Source organism: Poecilia reticulata, linkage group LG8 (genome assembly GCF_000633615.1).
Source record: "Poecilia reticulata strain Guanapo linkage group LG8, Guppy_female_1.0+MT, whole genome shotgun sequence".
NCBI classification, from domain to species: domain Eukaryota; kingdom Metazoa; phylum Chordata; class Actinopteri; order Cyprinodontiformes; family Poeciliidae; genus Poecilia; species Poecilia reticulata.
Genome location: NC_024338.1, coordinates 8,985,925 through 9,009,993, shown reverse-complemented (window position 1 = coordinate 9,009,993; position 24,069 = coordinate 8,985,925). Strand labels below are relative to the sequence as shown.

General features: G+C 40.3%; 2 protein-coding genes across 2 annotated transcripts; both read right to left on the bottom strand.

Moving 5' to 3' along the window:
- Window positions 1-2,879: 2,879 nt before the first annotated feature.
- Window positions 2,880-12,238, bottom strand: chst12a (carbohydrate (chondroitin 4) sulfotransferase 12a). The gene is made up of 5 exons (XM_008415597.2): window positions 12,141-12,238; window positions 7,955-8,603; window positions 6,450-6,602; window positions 6,182-6,361; window positions 2,880-4,908 (listed from the first exon to the last, which is right to left on the bottom strand). The coding sequence occupies exons 2-5, from the start codon at window positions 8,318-8,320 to the stop codon at window positions 4,360-4,362; spliced, it is 1,248 nt and encodes a 415-aa protein (XP_008413819.1). The 5' UTR covers window positions 8,321-8,603; window positions 12,141-12,238; the 3' UTR covers window positions 2,880-4,359.
- A 2,827-nt stretch (window positions 12,239-15,065) lies between these two features.
- On the bottom strand, window positions 15,066-23,061 carry LOC103468544 (caspase recruitment domain-containing protein 11-like). Its single transcript, XM_008415663.1, has 6 exons — window positions 22,948-23,061; window positions 22,282-22,399; window positions 18,588-18,770; window positions 17,810-17,931; window positions 15,904-16,019; window positions 15,066-15,469 (listed from the first exon to the last, which is right to left on the bottom strand). The coding sequence occupies exons 1-6, from the start codon at window positions 23,059-23,061 to the stop codon at window positions 15,196-15,198; spliced, it is 927 nt and encodes a 308-aa protein (XP_008413885.1). The 3' UTR covers window positions 15,066-15,195.
- Window positions 23,062-24,069: the final 1,008 nt, after the last annotated feature.

Below are 24,069 nucleotides of genomic sequence, written 5' to 3'. Positions count from 1 at the left end.
CAATAGCAAATGAATGAATGCTGTATAGCTTAAAATTACTGTATACTCTATTCCAACTGACTACATTCATTAGACACCAGAACATTCAACTATGTGCACATAGCTGGACTCRTGAGTCCAGCTATGTGCTTAGCAGCAGTTTAGCTGCTAAGCACCTAAACTGCTTAGCAGATGTGTAAATAAATGAAAAAAGAAAAATCATAACTAAAACCATTATGTTGTGAATGTTGTAAAGTGTTTAAGCTTGAGTGACAAATAATGGACATAAACTCAAACTTGAATAAAATGCCTTTTGTTGTTTTGACTCATCACGATGAAAATCTAGACCAGTTTATAATTTTATCACTATGATMTTTTGATATATGTTGYGAAAAGTCATTCAWTTGTACTATTAAAAATATGGAGTGAAATTAAATTGTGTTCCTCGTGTCTATAAGACGATATAGATGAGGTAGCGTCAGAAAATCAAACAGTATTATGTAAGGGAGCACCAGCAGGCGGCGCTGCAGGAGGAAACGGTGCCACTAGTTGGTCAGTAATGTCTCTTCACCAGCCTGCCTTCAGTCTCCATGGTAACCAGCTGTTGTTCYGGATGAATACTAGCATGCGCTTTAACTCAGTTTCACTCTAGGCTAATTAGGCTAACAGCTAATTGCTAGCGGTGCTAGCATTGCACGTCCAGGTGCCACCCGTTGCCATGGAGACTTAAAACAAGCTAGTTATTCTCTCATGGGTTTACATCCTTATCTACCAAGAGGCATCATGAGTCATAGAGACAAAGTTAAATATACTTATCAGAAAGAAGAGAAGTTTCTACAAAATATAAGTAATGTCTTACAATGGAGATATTATTCTTATCCAACCTTCAGTTTGTTCAAGTTTCTCTAATATTGTTCAGAATGCTGCTATTTTCCTGTTCCTGTCCAAATCACATACATTTTACWTGAATGGCATGTTTTCATCTATTTTGAGGAGAAATTTCTGTCAACTCTTGCTTACACCAAATCAGTGATCCCTAATAAAATTATCTAAAATATTTTTGATTTGCCTAAAAGGAAGTAGCAGTGTCTGTTTGCTGTACTACCAATTCTATGTATTTTTTTTTTTACAAAAAATAATTATTAAAAATAAAATGTACAAAAATCAAAGATGAGTTTTTTCTGTGAGTGATATAAGAGATTCAGGACGGTGTTTTGAATTGATCCAGTTGTAGTTATTTAATTTGACCTCTAGATGGCAGCAAAGCCCCGCTAATTAGCATTTAGTGTGTTTTACTACTGGAATGTTTTAGAGAAAAAATCACGTCCAGGAGCCAGCAGACCCAAGGCCGGAGTAGCTTAACATGTGATAAATGTAGATTTTAACATAGTAGACAAAGCAGACATAGTGAGAACCTAGAAGTCTGTCTGTGTAATAGTATGTCCTATTGTGCTTCATGTTTGTTGTAGGACTTAAAATGGGGGTCGTAGCTCGTTTCTGTAGCTTTAATTAGTGATGTTGAGTTCTCATTTGGATAAAACAGCCCACTCATATCCATTTGTTTTATTTGAATCATAAATAAATTCCTTTTTTGACTTGCAAACATTTTTGTTTTGTTTTTTTCCCCTTTGCCCATTGACAGAAAGAAAAATCAAAAGTCGGAATTTTACACAGGAAACGTCAACAAAGATTAATAGAAAAGGAAAGGTATGAAAATACAACAGGACTTACAGTACAAACACAGCAGAGGTGGACTATATCCACACCCACATCATATGGCCACAAGATGAAGACAAAACTTCCCCTCCGCCCCGTAAACAATTCTGCATAAAGATCAGATTTAAAAATAAAAACATTAACAAACAAACACCAACACGTCTGTGTCTATCACAACAATGAAGAGTCTGAACATCAGCGACATCCAGCATGGAGTGTGACACTATGAACACCAGCACAATGAAGGAGAATCCAAACAAACGGAGAGATTTATAGCAAAGTCCCACGTTAACAGTTCAGCCAAAAGGCTTTGTTTTTCTTTTGGTCCCTAAATACAGTTGAAATCAACACGCAGGATATCAAATATTCCTTTTTGTGAGTCTGTGATCTTAGTAAAAATCAAGTCCTATAAAAATACTTTTTTTTTAAGCTGTGTAAACTTTTAGCAACCAAAGGCACTGTCTTTTCCTCACTTTCATCACCTAAACCCATCGATTTATCAAGACCATAACTAGCCTCACATATTTCCTTTTAACACTATTCATGTTGAACCAGCTTTCAGCTGTGGAGGAGTTCATCAAAGCTCAAAGTAATGCTACAAAAACAATGCAATGCACCACATAATAAACGCAGAATTTACCCCTAAACATGTGGATGCCATGTTTAGGGGTAAATGACAGCATGTAGTTGCAGTCTGCAGGAAAGCGACGGGTACGTCGCTCGTTCTCCATTTTTGTTATTTTCCTTTCTTCTTACCGTAATGTTTATGTTTGGTTTGCTACCAATATGAAGCTTCTAAAAAGTTACAATCTTAAAACCATCAGACCGTTTCTACGTCTTAAAGTCCTTCTCAGAGAAAGTATTTGAAGCATAAAGTAATGCTCCACTCCCCCTGCCCCACATGCTGCTGCACACTGCTGGTCAGCTGGCTGAAAGAATGCTACACCTTCCCATTGATTACAAAAAGACAGAAACTAAAGGTAGCCCTCCATCTTCTTTGTTAAGCGTCATTAAACACATGTATTTCAAATAAAAGTTGATCATGTTGCATTTTTTTTAAAGAAAGAGTTAACCATGTGGAAACGACATAATCTGTCATTTTATTTGCTTTAGCATAAACTCTTATCGGTGTGGAGGTATAACAAGGCTTACAAAGTTACAGCCTTAAAACTGCAAGGGTTTTCTTCCACATTTTGGCTTCAAAAGCATTGCATCGCTGCTCCTGCCGGTCAGGAGGCTGAAACACGGCCACCACACTTCTCCCTTGCTTCAGTTGGGAAAAATACATCCAGACCTGGTGTGAAACTAAAGGTAGTGCTGCTTTAAGACGACTGACTGAACACTAGAAAGGGAAGGTGTGAGCAATGAGCACAGCTAAATTCAGCGGTTGGATTTCTGTGTAGATTTCTGCTACTTTTTCCACCTACATTATAGGCAGCATAATTGAAAGTGTAATAATAAATATGCTATTTTCTGTGAAATTAAAGAGATCCTGTGATTAGTTTTTGTTTTTCTTTTGTGTTAGTACCATAATACTGATATTTTTACTCAAGGTTTTCATACCTTAAGAGTCTCTTAACTGCACTTTTCTCATTTTGTACCCACTTTCACATGTACTTTTGTATAATCGTCTAAATTACTACGTTGTATTCATGATCTGCTGTGTTTAAGTGGCTCTAATAAAGCTTAGAGCGCCCACAGAGTCATTTTGGTAAAAGTAAGTTAAATCTACATGATTCTATGAAATACTAATTTTACCAAGGGATGTAAACTTTCAAGCAATTATGAATAATCTAGCGAGATGGTTTGTTTTAAGGTCGTGAAATCATGACGGCGTGAGTTAACCCAGACCTGTCTGAAAAGAAAAGAAAAAGCAAAGACACAAATGAGAGATTTTCCTTTGAAAAAGATTTTTGAAAAACAAGCAGAGGCACATCTGTGCATTAGTAACCGTAAGAATATGTCTGAGACAAGCCGAGACAAACCCAGGTCACCAGCTGCCTGCCGCTGTGCTTCCTTATGCTGAGGCTACATTGTGGCAACTGGCTTTAAAACTAGCCAGACGCCAGCAGCTGTACTGAGTTTACAGCACGTATTTTGCACGCAGAACCTTGTATAACCGATATAAATTAATCAGCTCGGCTTCAATGCACAAAAACATACTCTTAAAGTGTGGATACGAGGTAAAAAAACCCTAACTTACTTCAACATAAAATCCCTTTCATGCTTAAAAACATTGCACTTTAAACAATGTGACATAAACCAGCTAACTACTGATAGTGCAGTGATAATTCAAGATAATCTAGCAACACCAAAAAAATAATCTAATTGCGTGCAATCACAACCAAAACGGTCTCTGTGCATCGTTTTGTTTTTTAAACAGAGTGCTACCAAAGTGTGTGGATTTAGTCACAAAAGTGGGCACAGACGGCATCACATAAAAACATGGAGGTTAAAGTCCCTAAAGAGGGCAGAGGGACACACACCTGAATGTAACTGCATGCTTCTTCTGTGACTTAATGAGGCAGAAATGACGCCATGAGTGTTTCTAATCATGTGCACATTCAGTCCAGCAAAGACACGGCGCCTCTCGCTGGCCGTTGGGGCTGCGGCGCCCGCTCTTGTGATTTTAAAAACTACATTTTGCCCTTGCGTTTGCGCAAATCACTCGTTGAGGATGGACTCTGGCCTGTCGTAACCAAAAAGCCGGAAGTCGGGCTCGTAGAGCTTGTAGAGCTGCCGGCGTGCCTCCACAGGCACCGGACCGAACCAGTCCGTCTCCCAGCTGCTCGCCGTCAGGTTCCTCTGCGAGGTGGGGAACTCCACCACGTTGTCCACCCGCAGCAGGCGCAGCAGGTGCTCGGCGTCCTCCTCCGCCGTTTCCAGGTGGCCCACGAAGTCGTACTGGATCTGGCACGGGTGGCAGAGGCGGTACACCTGCCGCCAGTGCTCGTTGAAGGGCATGTCCTTCTCGGTCTGCGGGTCCAAGAGGTACTGGGTGAAGTGGGAGAAGGACGGGCGGGCGCCCAGAGTGAAGGCCTCGTCCACGGAGGCCGGAGGCGTGGGCTGGTTGGCGTAGCGGCGCAGCATGACTTGTGCAAAGCGCCGGTAGAAGTCCTCGTTGCGCATCTCGAATTTGTTCCTGTAGGCGGAGATGAGGCGCACAAACGGGTCCCGCACAAACAGGAACTTGGTGTATTTCTTCAGCTTCACCTGCCAAAGTTAGTTCCAGCATTATTTTAAAATACACCAGAAAAATATATATCAAGGCATATTTCATTTTAGAGCAAAAAATTCTCAATAGTCAGGAGGAAAGTAATTTACTATGACCTGATTTGATGTTTTTAACGCAGCCTTTGATAGGAGGCCTTGATATAACAGAATATGCACAACCTTATAAGGAGAGATTTTATATCTGCAACAACAGATACCTACTACTGAGAACAAAAAACAGACCTTTCTTTATGAAACATGTTGAATGGATGCTAGCTCTTCATATTGGGAATACATTAATGGAGTGAGCGCTCTTACCTCCCCCAAGATCCTCTAAACATCGTGTGATTTATGAGAGTCAATAGGAAGAATCTCTCCTCGTCCACAGAAAGAATACTTCAGTTCAAAACGCTTGTTGGCCCACGTGATTGAAACGATTAATCGGATAAATCGTGATTATTTAATCGCCAACTAATTTAGTAGTCAATTAATTAACTAGAGCTTTCAGACTCAAAAGAGGGCATTTGTTGAAACAACAAAATATTCAGAGAAGTAGTAAAGCAAAACTGTACAAAATACATACATTTTGAATTTAAGGTATCTACACAGGTTCTACTAAGAACTCCTCAAATGACAGTTTTGGCTTCATCTGACTCAAATTCTGTAAAAAACTAAAATAAATAAAAATCTCCTCTTGCAGTTATTAATTGTTTAATCAACCAATTAGAAAACCCTTTTCACTTTATTCATGTGAAGTCGAGCAGAAGGGACTGAGTTTTCCACATGTAGATCCTGCAGATACATCCTCTACAGCAAATTATCATGAGTTCACTAAAGGATTTTAGGCAAGAAAATTTTTATTTTCTTGCTTAAAAAAGGAATGCATTGTTTATTTCCATGCTTTAATTTATTCCTAAAATTGCATAAAACAGGCTAAGATTAAAAATGTTCAAATTATTTTATTCGATTAATCAGTTAATTGTCAGAATAATAAATAGATTAATTTATAACTGGAATAATCGTTAATCACAGCACCGGTATTAAACAAAATCTTGGCTTCAAGTGAAGGAACGACTTGAAGCTGTGAATCGAGGATGCAACAAAGTTCAGGCGACGATGGACGGATCTAGTGGAGAGTTAACAGCCAGACCACTGTGTTCACGACGTTTAGATGTTGGCTGTGCTGAAGCGTCTACTTTCTCAAGTAGGAAAACACATTGTGATCATAACACAGTCATGAAGTTAAGTTTTAACAGTATTATTCAGAACTGACCTTCATGAGGTGCTTTGCGAACTTGCCGTAGCGCTTCCAGAACTTGTTGAAGGTAAAGTGCATGCTGCTGTTGTGGACCAGGTCCCTGGGGATGGCCAGAGGGTCTCTCTGAGGAGCGCCATCCTGCTGCAGGCTCTCACTCAGGACGATCATGATGCGCTTCCAGTTGCTGCACGCTACCTGAAGTTACATTCACAGCAGAGAAACAGATCAACCTGATGTTAGAAATGTGACAAAATGCACAAAACTGGCTAACCACGATGCGTACCTTGGGAACATAGCAGTAGATAATGCCGTGTCTGTCATCCACAATGAGATGATCCAGCTCTTTGTTAGGAATGTCATCAAACGAACGGTTTTTGCCCGGAAACGAAACGCTGTCGTTGGCGCAGACCTCCTGGAGAAACCGTCGCCTCTTTTCCTGATTATTCCATTTCGAGAAACAATTACGCGATAAATATCACATGTTGGTCTTACACTGATGACAAGAGCCAAGCATCAAAATTAAACGCATTCAAAACAAGTGTTTTTATTAGAGGTGAACCGACTGCAGTTTTCTGGCTGATCACAGATCTTTTAAAAGTTTGACCTGTCGATTCTGACCAATAGCAATTTCTTTTGTTGGAAAAATCACTAAATATAGCGAAAAAGTTGCTAAGTTAACCTTTGTGGAGATAGATAAGATCAGTGGAAAAGATCAGTTTAACATGTTAGTATCGGCAGATCATCCAACATTAAAGAAATCAGGACTGATTTATATACAAATAATTGAATTAATTGTGATTAATCAATTATTAAAATATTTGTCAACTAATTATCAATCGATTAATCGTTAATTGCAGTATACAGACTCAAAAAAGGCTATTTTTGGAGCGCACACATTTTGTATTTAAGATAAAATCATGTTTGTCTGTAAATATGTTTCACCCAAAACTCCTCCAGTGGCTTCACCTGGTTCAAATTCGAGGATGCAACAAAGTTCAGGCGACGATGGCGTCAATAGGCATCTGGTTGCCTATTGAATTTTAGGCAACTAGATGTTTTCTTTATTTAAAAAATGAATTATATCTTGTAATGTATTACTATTTGATTACTGTATAAAAGAAAGAATTAGTAGTTAAATAAAAAATCTGAAGAATGTGCCAATTTTTGTATCCGCCTAATACATTAAACTTCAGAAGAATCGATAGAATAATCAATCACCAGAAATAATTGTCAATTGTAGCAATAGACTTATCAATGCACTCCTCATATTTATTGGATGCTTTTCTCACTTCAGCAGAAAACATCCCCACATCCATTTCAGGATGAATAATTGAGTGTTTATTTGCACAAAAAGCACCATGGCAACTTCTTGTAGCAAAAAAAAAAGGTGAGAAAGGAAAGTCTTTATGAATTGACCTTGTGGGCCGAGACGTTTCTACTATCTGAGTTTGACAGCAGAAAATTCCTGCTATAAATACTGTGACTAAAACATGTACGACTTAGTATTACTACTTATCAAAACAAAAACTGGAATTTATGATGGAAAATTCTGTTAAAAAGAAAAAATGTCTCCTATTAAACATCTTTCGGTATTCAATTATTAATCGGTTAAACTAAAAAAAAAACTCAACAGATTAGCTGTGATCCAATTAATCATTAGAATAATCGATTAGTAAAATTCTCATTAGTTGCAGCCCTAACAACTTTAGTCATGATTAGGTCACGGTTTGTCTGACCCTCTTATCCGCCTCTTTCCGTCTAAAGCTGCCTACCAACACCTCAGCTCACCTGTCTCTCCCGCAGCTCCGCGGCAACCGGCGTCAGGTGAATCTTCCACTCCCTCCGGGGGATGTAGCGCTCCTCTGACTTCTCCGACTGGTTGCTGGAGTCCACCGGCACCGTGTCCGTGGGCTCCCCGGTTCCCGGCTCCAGGAACTGGTTAACGAAGGCGTCGATGTCGGACAGGAAGGACGGGGTCCGGGTGGTGTGGGGCTTCGGCTGGGGCGGCGGGTGGGGGACCTTGGGGCCCGGGGACACCGGGGTGTGCAGGTAGAGGTGGGCGGCTCCCACGTCGTCCCAGTAGATGATGATGAGGAGGATCATGAAAGCCGAGCCCAGAACCACGAAAATGCGGAACATCCTCGATGTTCCCATAGTGACCGCTGCTTGCTACAGAGTCACCATAGCAACAGACTTATGATTTTGCAGGGCGTCTGCGCGGCGTTGCCATGGCAGCATATTATAACTGACACCTGCGTGTTTTCTCATGCATGCACCGGGGGGAAAAGGGAGAACGTGGAGACTCGGTTTTGCTGCGAGACTAAAAACAAACCAGAAGCTCCAGGCGGGCGCGGTTAGAGACGCAGCGGCTTCAGAGGAGTCTGGGGTCAGATCGGGCCAAACATGACGGCAGGACTGGAGCCGGCCCGTCAACGACCTGTGGAGAAACGAACACAAAACACATGTTGGCACTCTTTAGTAAAAGCATCCAACAGATGACGACGAATCCTATTAAATCACATCTGAATTGTGTTCTTTGTCTCTTTTTGAAAACAACAAAAAGTCAAGGTCACACAAATCACAGCAACACCATCTAATTTTTTCTGGTGAAAGATATGAGCAAACTGAGAGATTTTTTTTCAAAGATAATTTTAGATGGCTTCATCAGATTTTAGATTTAAGCAAAACAAGCAGGCCTGTCCCAATAAATTGTCCCAGAAGTTATTGCAATAAAAGATAATATTGTTGCTTTGAGACAATTTTCAAAAAATATAGTGGTAAAGGCATTGTACTGCAAGAACACATTCCCAAAGATTGATCTTTTTTTTAATTTAGTCTACATTTAATACTGGAAATTGAAGACATTTTAAATATCCAAAATAAACAAATAAAATTAAATATGAAGTATTTGTAAACAAAAGTGTCCTTCAAAAAACAAAGGAATTGTTAAGACCAAAACACCAGATTGAAAACTTTTATCACCCGCTTTTTGGAAGAAAGAGAAAAACAATAAATTATGCAAATGAATATTATTGAACTCGTTTTAATTTATCATGCCATTAACTGATTTATTGTTTATTGTGACAGGCCTATTAATGAAATGTTTCTTCTTTTTTTTATGCTTTGCTTGTTGTAATTGGTGTTTAAATAAAACCTGCCAAGAGATGCTAAAGTTGATTTGACTTAGAATACATTATTTTGATTTTATTACAAATTATTTCAAGTTATATACAGTTAAAACCAAACGCTTACATACAGTAAATAAAAAGACACACATTTTTTTCCTTCCTCACTGCCTGAAGTTATGAAACAAAGTTTGAGGAAGTCTCGGGCGTGATTTATGGTAAGGCCTGTGCTGAATTTAGCATTCTGGCCCCACACCGCTTCCCAGCAGCAAGATCACAAACGTTTGTCAGATATTTTCAGGTCGAGGAGACTCGGCATACCAAAGAGGGATACGCTGAAGCCCGCAGCAGTGTTTGCTTTAAATGCCACGCCCTCCTCAGATAATAAAAGTGCCACTGTGAGCCACCCTTGAAGGGAGAGGCGGTTATAAAACGCTCCGCAGCCTAACCTCGGCGCACGCTGCATGAGGGAGACACACAGATGCTCACTGTGCTCGTGCGCTAATTAGCTTGGAAGGTTCTGAAGTGGAGGCAGTGTCTGTTCCGTCCCCGAGTCGCATTTCCTGCATCTCGGGGATAATTGGGCTCCAGTCTTCTATACTTCTCCTTCCTGTTAGGATCAAAAGTCACGGAGCGTCATTTTCTCCCCCCCCCCCTCACTTCTAAACTTGGAGCTGCAATGCATCATGTTTCTGTACCTCCTCTTCCCCTGAAGCGAAGAGGCAATTATTGACATGGAAACGTCTGTTAGGAGGCAGCAGACATCTCTCCTCTTCCTCCCTACAGACATTTCAGCTGCTGTCTTACTACATCGTGTTGTATTTATCATTGCCGTCGGCAACAACACAAGTGCTTCGGTGCAGTTTGCATTTCATAGACTAGTGGTGCATCAAATAACTCGTGCTGGGTCAAAGGCTGCCCATTTTCCTTTGACCGGCTCGGACCAGGCAGGTCAAGTTCTGACAAATCCAAGTTTATTCTCAGTTTTTCCTGTTTAAAACTTGAATAATTCCGTATTTCTAGCCGTCGAATGCATTAAGAAAACAATTTATTCTGAATTTAGTAAAAAGATAAGGGTTACAGATTTACGCCTGTACTGCATAAGTGGGGATAGCTGCAGTAATCCCACTATTTTTCTGTTTTATTCAATTACCTCCATCAAGAAACTGCATTTTTTTTTCTCCTTTTATGCCAGACATTTATTACATTTAACTGCTTAATTAAAAACCAAGCTTACACCAGTGAGTCTGTTTGAGGTGATTTTCTGAGTTTTCAAAAGGAAATCCAGCAAGAACACCCACTGAAGCTGGAGTGTTTGTAAAAATCTTTCCGTTTTGAAGTCACATCGAGTGAAACTCAGATAAATGTTGGCATCAAATTCATCCATAAGTGGTATAATAATGTGGACGCCTCCATTTTCTGAATTACTCAACCACTATCAAAGACGGTGAAGCAAATGTATTTCCCCTTTTTTATGTGTTTTCAGTCCAGGGTTTCCCCCAGTGTATTATAAGCCTGGCGGGCCACCAGGCCTTACTTGCCCACCCACCAGGCTAAGCATCATTTATTTAAGTTAAATGGGTTTTTTTTATTCTCCTGTAATGGTGATAGTAAAGACAGATTAAGCTACGTTTATAGTTGACGCATTGATGGGCTTCACACACACTGCCTGCTCCTGCACCTCTGAATTTGTGTATCTTTTAACATTTTTAACACAAAAATATGGTGCACCAGTTGTTGGCTGCCCTAGAATCCAAACCCCTGGGCTCAAAAAAGAAAAGAAAAAAAAGAGAGGAAAATTTGAATCAGCAAGGAAAAGCAGGTTTAAATTAGGTCACAATAACTGACCAACTAGGTTTAAAAACATTCAGTGATTTGAATTAGAGTTGGACAATATATCAAATTGCATTTCAGTTTCATTGTGTGACATTTTAATAGGAAAGCACTGTTTGAATGTGTTATTTATAAGGATGTAATAACATTTAAGGGGGCATGGATTCAAACTCTGCATGTTATTAACAACTTTAGTTGGTTGGATGGATTTTTACTGTCTTTAAAATCCAGAACAGTGGTGGAAAACAGAGACTATTGTTAACCATGTTGCAATAGTCATCAATAATATTAAAATGTATTTTTTTTTTTTTTACATTAGGATTAATCCAAATGAAGTTTTTGTGATGATTTCTGCTACTGTTATGAATGTGGATCCATAACACTATATTAAAAGAGATTTAAAAAGCATTATGGTTAGTTTTGTGTTTTAATTATTCCAAACTGATTAGAGAATCAGAGTAATTTAATTTCCCACCATATATTTTCAAACAGCTTGAACTTTGAGGTCGTGCCATTGACCTTAGTTGATGTCTTTATGAATTTAATTTCCCACCACGTCGCCCCCGTCTGTAACCTGCAGCTCCAGCCCAAACGGGAGCCTGGGCTGACCGCTCGGCTCATATGAATCCCTCCGTCCAGTCCGCAGCAGCCCTCAGCGGGTGCCAGACCGGACACAATGCTACCTTTGACGGACGAGCAGCGCCGCGGGAAGAGACTGTTCTCTCACGCCGGGAGCCCTCAAACCCCAACCCGCCCGGGACTCGCTCGGTTACAGCGTCGTGTGCGGTGCATTTAGGCGAACATGTATGACAAGTGGGTAAAGAAAACACCGAGTTTCAGTGGTCACGCTGGGTTTGTCACGCTGTCAGTGTGCCTAACGGTCAAACAAGTCCAAAGCACTGGGGCCAAGGTGTATGCAGGAGGAATGAGCAATAAAACCTTACAATATTTAGTATTATGGTCATATTTTATGTAAAAAAAAAGAACAAAGACATGTAAGAACTACGCGTCCTCACCTCTCTTCTCCCTTTCTGCTCCTCTGGTCTCGTTAGCTGAGCCTGCCCTGTCGGCGCTCCGTGTGATGAGAGCCGCTGTTTTTTCCGTGGGAGATGGAGCGGGATCTCAGGGCGAAACACCGCGAGAGTTTGGTAGCCTGAGGTTTCTGCAACGTGAGCTCGTGAGGGGGAGATAAATTCACTTTTCTGGGTCAGCTCCAACATGACATTTTTCTGATCCGGGATGATTCACGTATTCCCATCCTTCCCACGGGAACAGATGGTTAAAAATAACTTTAAAAACCTGACTGCAACATTAAATGTAAAAAAAAAAATTAAATTAACAAGAACGAGAGAAAAATAATAAACAGTTTATTACAGTTAATCACTGTGACAATCGTTATCTTGATTAGGTGATACTGATGACAGTTAGCTGATTAATGTTGTAACCTAATCTGTGTGGGATCAGACATTGTAAAAAACAATGCTTAGTGTAATCTCTTTTTTTCTTAGCAGCTGGCTGAATTCCTTACACACACTGATAGTTTTACAACACAGAGGGGGAGGTAGTGCACCGAATTTAGCTTTTCTGCTCCATATACCTGATAGGAGCCGCACTGGGAATATTTTCCCACATATTTTTCATGCATGTACGATTATTTGGCTTTCTTGGAAAATATGGTCCTCAAAATTCCCACTTTTCCCTCTAGAAAACCAAAATAAACACTTTTGATGCTTTTTAAAAATGCTTTTCTTCATGTTTTACTCATTAAATCATAAAGATAGATATCAACAATAATGTGTCTTCTAGGTAGAAGTTTGGACAGCCTTCCTCCTCGTGTTAAGATGTCGCTATTAATCTTCAGTTACGAGTTTGCACTGCTCCTTAGATGATATATGAGGGTTTTCTTGCATGCGCTGCATGCTTCAAGTTACTCTACAGATCTGGGATTTGACTCAGTCCAACAATTTCAATTGCCTAGTTTTCAGTCAGTCCCTCGTGAATTTATTGGTATTTTTGAGATCGTTTTTATGTTGTCGGATCCAGTTCTGCTTCAGCAATATTTCCTTTACAAATAAGTTGCAGGATTTCTGAGCTTCTCACCAATCTGACAGTGTTGCAACTTCAACAGCACTCCTTTCACTCATCCGCTCAAAAAGGCTTCCTATTTGTAGCTTGTCTGCGTTAAAATTAGTCAAGCAGTTAGTCAGAATTTTATCTTGAGGTATCCTGTAGTTGTTTAGGCACATGTAGTATTTTTTTTGTTTTCATTTATGTGTTAAGCTTGAAATGCCTTGACCATGACACGTGGTGGGAAAAAAAGACTTCTACTAAAGATAAATGCACCGTGTCCTTCAGATATTTATTCATAAAAGCTTCTGAAAACCCACATGATTTTCCTTCCACTGCAATCATGCAGTATTCTGTGTTGGTTTTGTCACATTGAGTCACCTACCTAGCTCTACACCACGATGTCACCAGGTGACTCTGAACCCATCCAATCACTGAATAGATGCTTAGAACAGATCAATGTGTGGATGTGCCAAAACTTTCTCCAGCTGAACATAAACAAAACTGAAGTTATTATATTTGGACCTAAAGAGGAGCGAACAAGAATCAATGCACAGCTTCAGTTATTACARSTAAAAMCCAGCGATCAGCCCGAAACCTGGGAGTAGTGATGGACTCTGACCTGAACCTTCAGAGCCACATTAAGACAGTCACAAAGTCGGCCTTCTATCACCTGAAGAACATCTCCAGGATTAGAGGACTGATGTCTCAGCACAATCTAGAGAAACTCATCCATGCGTTTATCTTTAGACGCATTGATTACTGCAACAGCGTCTTCACAGGTCTGACTAACAAATCAAACAGCTGCAGCTGATCCAGAACGCTGTGGCTCGCGTTCTCACTAAAACCAGGAAGATCGAGCACATAACACCACTTTTAAAGTCCCTACACTTGCTCCCTGTAGCTCAGAGAATAGACTTTAAAATACTGATGTTAGTTTATAAATCACTTAACAGTTTAGCACCACAATACATTAAAGATCTGTTATTGCTGTACCAACCGTCTAGACCCCTCAGATCTTCTGGTTCTACTCTGCTTCCCCAGAACGAGGAGAAGCAGCTTTCAGCTTCTACGCGCCACAGATTTGGAACAAACTTCCAGAAAACTGTAAAACAGCTGAAACACTGGGTGCCTTTARATCTCAACTTAAAACCCACCTGTTTAGAGTTGCTTATGGCTAAAWTAGGGTTAGAGTGCGGGTTTTGATGTCTTCCATGTTTTTAATATTTTTATCTTTACTTTTCATCTATTTATTAATGTCACATACTGTTTTTATTTTTTCTTTAATTATGTTAAGCACCTTGAAATGCCTTGCTGCTGAAATGTGCTATACAAATAAAATTTGATTGATTGATTGAGTCCCAATAAAAAACACTGAAGTATGTGGTTTTAATGTCATAGAAAGTGAAATGCAGTCAAATTCAATAAAATAGAATATGCACTCGTCTTTTAGATTAAAATTGGCTTTTGAAAATAACAATATCTAAGCAGGTATTAAACATACTTAACCATAAGCCCACATTTCTGCATTTAAAATGTTTTATCATTGTGTTTTCATTACTTGTAAGCATAAAATCCTCATAAAAGAAAAAGAAAATGCTTGAATGAGTCACTCTGTGTAATTAATCTATATAATGTGTTTCACTAAATTACTGAGGTAATTTAACTTTTCAATAATATTCTAATTTGTGGAATATGACTGGTTTTCAGTTTAACTGTTGCTTCTGTAATGACCAAACCTCGCCACTAGATGGCAGTTTAATCTTGGTTAAAATCTACCATCAAACCCAAGCGCTGCTTAAAAAAACATTTGCCTGCAGCACATCCTGTGTCAGATGTTGGGTTTTTTTTAAATAAGGAAATCTTCACATTAGGGGTTTTAAATTAGTTTATCTTTAGAAAATTGAAATACAATTTTACAAAATACATAATGCATTTGTTTGGGTCTCAAGGACGTGCCTCTTTGAGTCTGACTATAAATATAAAACGAGAGCTACAGTAGATTTACAAGTTTTGTGGTTTACTGCATTTAGCTACACACGTATTTAAATGTACAGACTGGTGCACAGGAGGCCACAGCAGGTCCTGCTCCACCCAGATCGTCTTCTTCTGCTCCTCCAAAATTCTGTCCTTGATGACCCTTATCAGGTCCTCCATCCCCGTCCAGGAGTCGGGCTCCAGGGTGGCGTACAGGCAAGGGATGGCCTCCAGCTCCTTCTCTTTCGCCCGACACAACCTCACAAAGTCCTCCTCCGACTCCACGCGCAGAGGCAGCTTCCTGTGTGGACAGGAAACAGGAAGGAAGCAGCATTGCGGTGGTGAGTGCGGTGATGTTTGGAACCCAGTGTCTCTGATGCCGAGATCGTGTAGAGCTGCAGCGGCCCGTCTAATTCAAAGACGTCACAGAATCCACCCAGAGACACGTCAGAATCTTTTTGTAATTTTACTTAGAAACAGCAGAAACCACGGAACAGACCTGACAGGCAGTGGTTATTTTTTATTGTTTTTTTTTTTTAGAAATGGTTGCCCATTTGTTTTATCTGCTTCATCTTTCCAGGTAGCTCAAAAAGAAAGCATGAAACAAAGTCGTCAGAGTGCGTTCTATCTAACCGCCAGCGTGGAAACATTAGCTCATTACAAGAACTGGCATGTGTTTGGATTTGGAAAAAAGAGGTTTCACTGCACAGGTGGAGCGTTTTGTGATCCACTCACCTTAGCTTCTTGACATTTTTCTCACAGATCTTGACATAAATGATAATGGGGTAGATTTCTTGCCGCAGAAGGTCCTTGACGCAGCTCAGCTCGGCCTCCAGCAGGCAGTGTTTACCCTGAAGATGGGTGGAGAGGAAACCAGGCTTGAAAACAAGTCTACAGGAGCGGTGGCAAACCACGTGCATTTAATGTGTCTGTAAATGTTAGGAGGTGCTGGTTCGCAGCTTTGTGCGTGAGGGTGTTGTAGTCTTCGCGCGCTGTACGTGTGAAAATTTGTGTTTTCTTTAACAGGAAGGCCAGCGAGGGAGCACAGCGCGCCGCGCCGTCAAGCCAGTCCTCCACTCTTGTGGTGAACCGACGCAGCCGTCGTAAAAGTCGCGCTGACGTTTAGGACCATTCCATGAAATAAGTACTAAGAAGTAATCTCTGTTCAATCAACCACAGCAGACCAAGTGTCTTGTTTGACATTTGTTCTGAAAGTCCCCTGTTCCTTCTTTTAAAAATGGGGAAAAGATATTTACAATAAAGAGCCTTTTGAGCAGCAGGACATCAACTAGAAGCTGATACGACTTGACCTCCAAATATGGCCCTGAGAAAGTTCATGGTGTTGGAGAAAGAAAGTCTGATTCTAAACTAAAAAAACAGATCAAATACCGTCCCAATTCCTTAAAGCCTTCAAAGTATCCATTTAGCTTAGTGTCAACTAGGAGTCTTCAAAACACAAACCAGCCTCCATGACACTTTTTGCATCACAGTGAGGGGCTAACATCCCTTTGGCTCCACATGGAAGTAAAATTTGAATAATTAATTAATTTAGACTGTCTCCTCTCTGAAGTTTCCTACATTTTTTAAAAAATTGTTTAATAAAAGAAAGTGATCGTAAGCTGTGGCCGTCAGTCGTTGTGACCTATCTCGTGGCCTATGGGTTTTCTTGGTTTACCGATTCAAAGAATCAAAGAAACTCCTGTTTATATCTGAAAAATGTTTACAACTTGCATAAATACCCAAGGTATTCTATCTTCCAAACACATCATTGATGTAAAAATATATTTTTATTACATAGTGTTTTATACAAGCCTGCCTGAAAACATTTAGTAATGACATTAACATGATTTTTGAATGGTTTCAACAATTCAAATTTAAGACTCCTTCAGACATTTTTAAGACCTTTAGCAAAGAAATGTATGAACTTCGTCCAGCCAAGTGGCGATAAATTTGCACTTATACATGACAGATGTAAAAAAAAAAAAAAAAAAAGTCCTGCAAGAAAAAAACAATACAAGGAATATCCATGATTAAATAGTTCTGCCAGGACAAAACGATTAACTACTCCTTGCTTTTATAAAGGGGAAATAATACGTACTTTCCAGGCACCTACCACTGGTAGTTACTTCAGTACTATCAAGTAACTATGCTACCTTCAATTGTTATAAAAATGCTGTATATCAAATATGACTTAAGAGAAATTTGACTTTGTAAATTAACACCTTGAAATTGGGTCTCTGTCTCTTTAAAAACTTCTGCTCGTTCTGAAACTCTTCCTGCAGGAAGTCATCACAGCATCGCTCCTATTAACCCTCTAACAACATTTTTACCAACGTTGCTCTGAGAAGCGGCTCCTATGACAAGCCCAGCTGATGCTCAGTTCCTCCAGGTGCTTGCTAATTGCTGCTGGCTAGTCTGAAGGAGCTTGATGGGGAAGTTGCGGGGGAGTGGTTGCCACGGGAGATTAAAGGATTTCTCAAACATGCATGAAAGAGAAGTATGTTTTTGATGAGGGAATAACGTTACAACATGTGTAAAGTCAATTTAGCATAATACTGCCTCTTTAAAGTCAGTTTAAGACATTTTAATAATCTCAACCTACTTCCTGAAGGCACCAAATGCAGATTGGGCAAACACCAACCTTGGCAGCAACGGCTTCGATGTTTTCCCGGGTGATGCATTCGAATGTGGCCTGCTTCTCCTTGTAGTGAATGAAGGGCTCCACGTTCTGTTTCAGATTAAACTCCTCCTTGGTTATGGTATCTGGACACGGAGAGCAAAACGAAAAGGCAAGGGGGAAACGTGAAATGTCATGTTAGTTTGTGGAGCTCTCAACGGGACACATTCACACCGAGCTCATTTGCTACGCCGCGGCACGGCATCATCTATCACAAGGAACAGAAACTTGAGGTTTTCGCCCTGGGGACTCTCCACGTCAGAAAGTCACAAAACAGACTCTTGACTTGCCAGATGTTCCACCTTCACCAATAACTTGCCTGACGCCCCCCACCCCTGTTGGGAAAAGGATGATTTCCCTCGGGACAGGGGCGCGAATTCTCTAAGGGCCAACAAGATTTTTTTTTTTTTTTTACAGTGAGGTGTCAGCGTGGCGTCTCAAATATCTGTGTCACTGTCACTGCAGTGCATCGTCACGCTGGTTATCAACTAGGCCATCTTCTGTGCTGCCCTTTTTTCTGTCTCTGGTTACGCTTCTTCACCTTTTCATCACAGTGCAGCACAACACACGAGTTAAATCCCCATGGTTGGCTTCTTTTTCTCTAGCATTCACCCACGCATCATACTGGCAGCAACACACTGGGATTACACCCAAAGTAGGGTAAAAAAAAAATCCTTTCACAGACAATGAAGTGACATTTCTTACAAAGACTCGTACTGCATGCTGTTTATCAGACACTAACCCGGTTTGCAGATGTTAAAGTCCATGGCTGCGCCCATGTTCAGTATTTTCTGGATGATGGTCTTGGCCAGTGCGGCCGGAGTGAAGAGAACCGGTCTTCGCCTTTGGGTCCGCTGAGGCGTGACGGGACTGTAAGGGATCAGGTTCAAGCTTCTGCTCAGTTCGTTGTCGGGGTCAGCAGCGTCTGCTCATAGACGACGCACAAGCACAAAAGAGAGAGGCGTGCAATGAAACACAATGTTTTTAGAAGGAAAAGCCGTTTGCAATCACAGTCTGCCTTTGCATCGTTTTGTGAAGCTGAGTAATTTTGTAGGACTCCAATAATTGTTGCTTGCAGACTTATAACGATAAAATAAATACTTCTTTTCTGCTACTTGAATTCAATTCTATTCAAATCGATTCCTAGCGTCAATTCACAGCATGTGTTGTCTCGAGGCACTTTGCAAAAAAAAAAAACTTCAATTCAATCACACGTACATTCCAATTGATCATACTTATCAATGAGTTAATTATTGAAAGTAGTTAAAACGTTTTTATCTAAGGATTGCATCAGGTTACTGACTTGTGGCAACTTTTCAGTGAACTTTTGAAATGACTTAAACTTGTTTCAATATTGGTTAAACATTTAAACAGTGATTTGACGTGTTAAACGCAAAATGCTCTGTCATTACTGGGGCAGTAAAGGACCGAGCGAGCACTTTTACTTTCCCCAAATATCTTCTTTTAAGGAAAAAATGGGAAAGTGACCAAAAACAGTCTCTTAGTTCGACACGTTTTATCTCAGTCTTATAAAATATTAGACTTGTCTACCTAATCCCGATGGAGGAAGACACAAACATAGTTCATGTAATGATAATGACAGACAGCTGGAGCTGATGCAGCAGGCGTAGCAACAAGGTGATGTTTGTGAGCATAAAGTTTTTCAGGATATAAAATGGGTAAGCAACCCATGTTACCATGCTTTTAGCTTTTTTGTGTGAGTATAAAAATATCCAAGCAGTGCTCTAACAACTGAAGTCACCAACTGCTCTCTCCAAATGTTCCTGCTGCATATTTGCTCGTGATCGTTCGCAGCAGCGATCTGATTCATGGCAGTATTTTACATCGCCTTCCACCCACTAATTAAAGTGACTTTTGAGACCCAAAACGAAAGTGAGAAAATTCACTGTGGACCCATTCAGAAAATTTAAATAGGACAACAGATGTTTTCCAGATACTAATGCAACACACAAACAAATATTCTGAACACAGACAAAATGAACATGTAGGGAAGTGAGACTTTCAGCTGCTTCCATTCACTGCTGCTCATATGAAATGAGCTATTGTAGAGAAACACTCGTTAGTATAAAAGCTAAGTCTTGGAATATCGCTGCTGGTCAGAATAGGAGCAAAAATCACAATGTAAATCTGGATACTGAGTTTTTCTCCCCATTGGTGGATAAAAAGGTAAACAACATACATAGTGTTTGCATGAGCTCTGTAAAGCCTGAAACAAGCAATGCTCTCAGATAACCTTTCTCCTGACTTCCTCTCTTCAATGGACAGATTGCTATTTTTGATCTTAGCCCTATAAACTCACATTCTGAGTTGAGTACATAGCCACCTACTTTTGTCTCAATGTGGCCATTGTGTTACGTGTTTGTGTGGGTTTTGTTGATCTTTCCACAACGCCGTCCCTCTCTGGCTGTTTTCCACTCCTTGCTCTGCTGCCTCATGCCAGCTTTCTCTTTCATTGTCGCTTTTTAACATTTACAATGAATTTCTGCCATTTTGGGGCAATTGCTTTGAAACTAATCACAATAATCAAGCCTGAATCTGTCTTTGCAGACTGAAAGTCATGCTGCCATATTTAAATGTCTTATCATGAAAGCACCGTTCTCGTGCTTCACTGTTCGGTCTGGACATCCGTTCTGATCAGGATTGTCTTTTTAGGATTCATGATTGTATGTTCTTCCACAACATTTACAACTTTGCGTCAGATTTCTTGGATTAAAGAAACTGACTGCATAGAAAGTGTCATTCTTTTAACCCTCCTATTGTTGCAACCTCGTTTCAGAACTGGTTCAGAAGTGAGCTGTCTCTCTCTTTGTTCTTTTGCAGAAAAAGGCCTGCGCAGCTCTAACTGATGACACTATAGCTATTTTTACGCACCCTTTTTAATGTAGCTTTGTTCAGTCAGATTTTACGTAGGTGCCACCTCTTCCTGCTTCTCTCTCTACCTCAGTGAAAGCGCTTGATTGTTATTGTTTTTAATTCCTTCAATCTTTGGAACGGCAAACACTTATAACAACACTTCCAATCTGACGTTCAGTGAGTGCATTCGCTCACATTGTGTCCAAAACAGTGCTTTAAATGTAATTACCGTATTTTCCGGACTGTAGAGCGCACCTCACTATAAGCCGCATCTACAAAGTTTTTTTTTTAAACTGGAAACGTACATATATAAGCCGCACCGGGCTATAAGCCGCTGGCCACTCTCGGTTTTTAATAAATCTGCTGGATCCCTGCGTCTCCAATGCCGAACCACGCATTTATTCAACTTCAACTTCAACTTAAAAGCTGCATCATGGTTGTGGCAGTATCATGCTGTGGGGCTATCTTTCCATTTATATGGAGAGGAACAACACCCTCCAAATTTACCATCGCCTTTACTTTTCAGCTGGTTAAAACGTAAATGCAACCCAGCTTTTCAAATGGATCCAAAAGAACATCAAAATAGTTTTTTTTAAAATGGTAAGGCAAGTTAATATTAGTATAAAAGTACTGAAAGTCTTAATCTGATGAATTTACTTAAAGCCCTAAACACATTAATTTGTCTTTCCACAATGTTTCTGGTATTTATCTTCAAATCTCACCACTTGATGTCCTGTGACAGACTGGCGACCTGTCCAGGGTGGCCCCTGCCTCTTGCCTGGAACGTTAGCTGGAGATGGGCACCAGCAACCCTCTCGACCCCATTAAGGGACAAGGGTGTTAAGAAAATGGATGAATGGATGGATGGATCTCACCACTTCTCTGCTGTTTTTCAACGTAACCTCCAGAACTGCTCAAGTCCCTGAAACATGCCCTCCATTTTGACCCTCGGACTCCATTTCATTTCACCAAGATGAATGGAGTCTGCTTTCTTCCTCCTCTGACTGGGTGTTTCTGCTATTCAGAACTTTGTTGTCATGGTTACAACTCTCTTTTTGTTTTTTTCCCCTCCATCTGAATGTTGTGAAAGTTCAGCTCCACTGACTCCACAATACAATGCTTGTTTCATCCAACATGTCAGCGCTCACTCTTTCATTGTCTGCTTTTTTTGTTTGTTTGTCTTTTAGAAAAACACGTTCTGACTTTCGAAACGGCTTCGACTTCATCCTTCTGTATCAGTGCCAGCTTGGGCCTGAGATGACTTGCGTCTGTCTAGGCATCCTTGCTGAACTTCCACTTCCTTTTTTATTTATCTAACCCTTCTGCTCCTTTCAGGTGCCACCTTTTCATATCAAGTGACAAAAAAAAGAAAAGAAAAAACAACCCAAAGCATAAATTCACACTGAAGCTTCTTTATGTGGTTACGACTTCTAACATCAGTCCTCGCAGCATCTAATCCTAAACCGTGACCTTAGACGGAGTTCAGGCGGCTTCAGTGTGAATCTTCACAATCGCGTCAGTTTCCTTGTTGCTTCTGAAGAATTGTCAGCTCGTCCGCTCACCTTCTTGTCTGAGCAGCTCGAAGCTTTGCCTCGCTAGTGTTGCACTGCAAGTGTTGATGATCCTCACGCGCTCGTTGCTGTTCAGGCGCTTGTACTTGATATCCACCCTGCTGACAAACTGGAGTGACAGAAGGCCGCGGTTAGTCTGACGGGGTTTCTTTTTAGGGGAAAACTGTTTCTGCTCCAGGTTCATTTTACAACCAGCTGCCTTCACTTTGATGCCGCCAGATAAAATCTAGAGCAGATTTTTTGGCGATTTAATCTCAGCCTAAATCTAGGCGAGAGATTGAATCAAAGAATAACGTTCTCAGGTTGAACCTTTTAGCTGACATGCAAACCGCCGTGACTGATGGGAAACTAAGGCGGCGCGTCACAGCTAACGTGCTCACAATGGTGAAACACGGTGGTGGAAGCATCATGCTTTCCTTCAGTATAGACACTGAAGCTGGTCGGACTTAACGGAAAAGTGGACGGAGCTAAAAGCATGGCAGTCTGAGAAAGAAACGAGTTTAGAGCAGAGTGGCAATGCTCAAAAGTACAAACCTGAATCTTTTTCAGAATCTGTAGCAAGATTTCCAGATTTTTTATTTGTAAAAAAAAAAAAAAAAACATAAAACCTTGTCAACATAAAATCTGTCAGCACCAGACGTGTTTGGACTTTATTACCTGCAGGATCTGATTGAGGAAGATACTGGCTCTGGACAAGCGAGGGCTGGCCTTAATATCAGGAGGGGAGCCGGCCTCTTCTGGCTGTAAGCTGCTCGCCTGGGCACACAGCATCAATAAATAACAAATAATCAATATTGATAAAGACACTGTAAAGATGTGGTTTCCAAAAAAAAAAGACTGGGGTGCAAGAAAGATTTTAGTAAAGAAGGTGCAGATTGTTCAGAGTTCAGTCTGAAAATGTACATGGTGTCAAAAGTTTGACGTTTTTAGATCTGGAAAAGTTTCATAAATCTCTGAGCAGCTTAAACATTTGAGAAAAGATACAATTTAGGTGAGATTAAAAAAAAAAAACAATTAAATCTTTCATCTTTTAATTCATGATCTGCCGAATAGCATCCAACTAAATGTAGATTACTACGGCTTTAAACAACAAGGTCGAAAAATGGCAAAATAAAATGGGTCAAAATTTAAATTCCGAATATCTTATTTATAGTTTTTTGTGCTCTACTTTGTCAAATTTGCTTCTTCTTTGCATTTTCTGCTGGAACATTTCCACAGGAAGCTATTAAGCAATGTTCAGACACATAAAAAAATAGACCTACTCAACCTACTTCTGTTAATTCACTTCTGCTAATTTACTTATCACTGAACAGCTGTGCACCAAAAAGTGCATTAAAGACCTGTTGTCATGGTATCAACTTTACAGGCTACTCATGTCTTCTGGTTCTGCTCTGCATCTCCAGAACCAGAACCAGACATGGAGAAGCAGCATTCAGTTTCTATGCTCCTCTAATCTGGAACAAAAGTTCAGAAAAATGCAAAACTGCCGAAAACACCTGGGCCCATTAAATCAAGGTTGAAGTCCCACCTTTGGTTAAAAATAACTGGAACATTGATGAATATACACTGCTCAAAAAATAAAGGGTACACTTAAACAACACAATGTAACTCCAAGTAAATCAAACTTCTGTGAAATCAAACTGTCCACTTAGGAAGCAACACTGATTGACAACGGGGACCCTCGTCGGGTCAATCAGTGTTGCTTCCTAAGTGGACAGTTTGATTTCACAGAAGTTTGATTTACTTGGAGTTATATTGTGTTGTTTAAGTGTTCCCTTT

Coding starts and splice junctions, on each gene's coding strand:
- chst12a (XM_008415597.2), bottom strand. CDS start 8,320: ATGGGAACATCGAGGATGTTCCGCATTTTCGTGGTTCTGGGCTCGGCT. Junction 6,603..7,954: donor CGGAGCTGCGGGAGAGACAG/GTGAGCTGAGGT, acceptor TGGAATAATCAG/GAAAAGAGGCGACGGTTTCT. Junction 6,362..6,449: donor TCTACTGCTATGTTCCCAAG/GTACGCATCGTG, acceptor ATGTAACTTCAG/GTAGCGTGCAGCAACTGGAA.
- LOC103468544 (XM_008415663.1), bottom strand. CDS start 23,061: ATGCTGTGTGCCCAGGCGAGCAGCTTACAGCCAGAAGAGGCCGGCTCC. Junction 18,771..22,281: donor CGAGCTGCTCAGACAAGAAG/GTGAGCGGACGA, acceptor GTCTATGAGCAG/ACGCTGCTGACCCCGACAAC. Junction 17,932..18,587: donor CTTTAACATCTGCAAACCGG/GTTAGTGTCTGA, acceptor CTCCGTGTCCAG/ATACCATAACCAAGGAGGAG.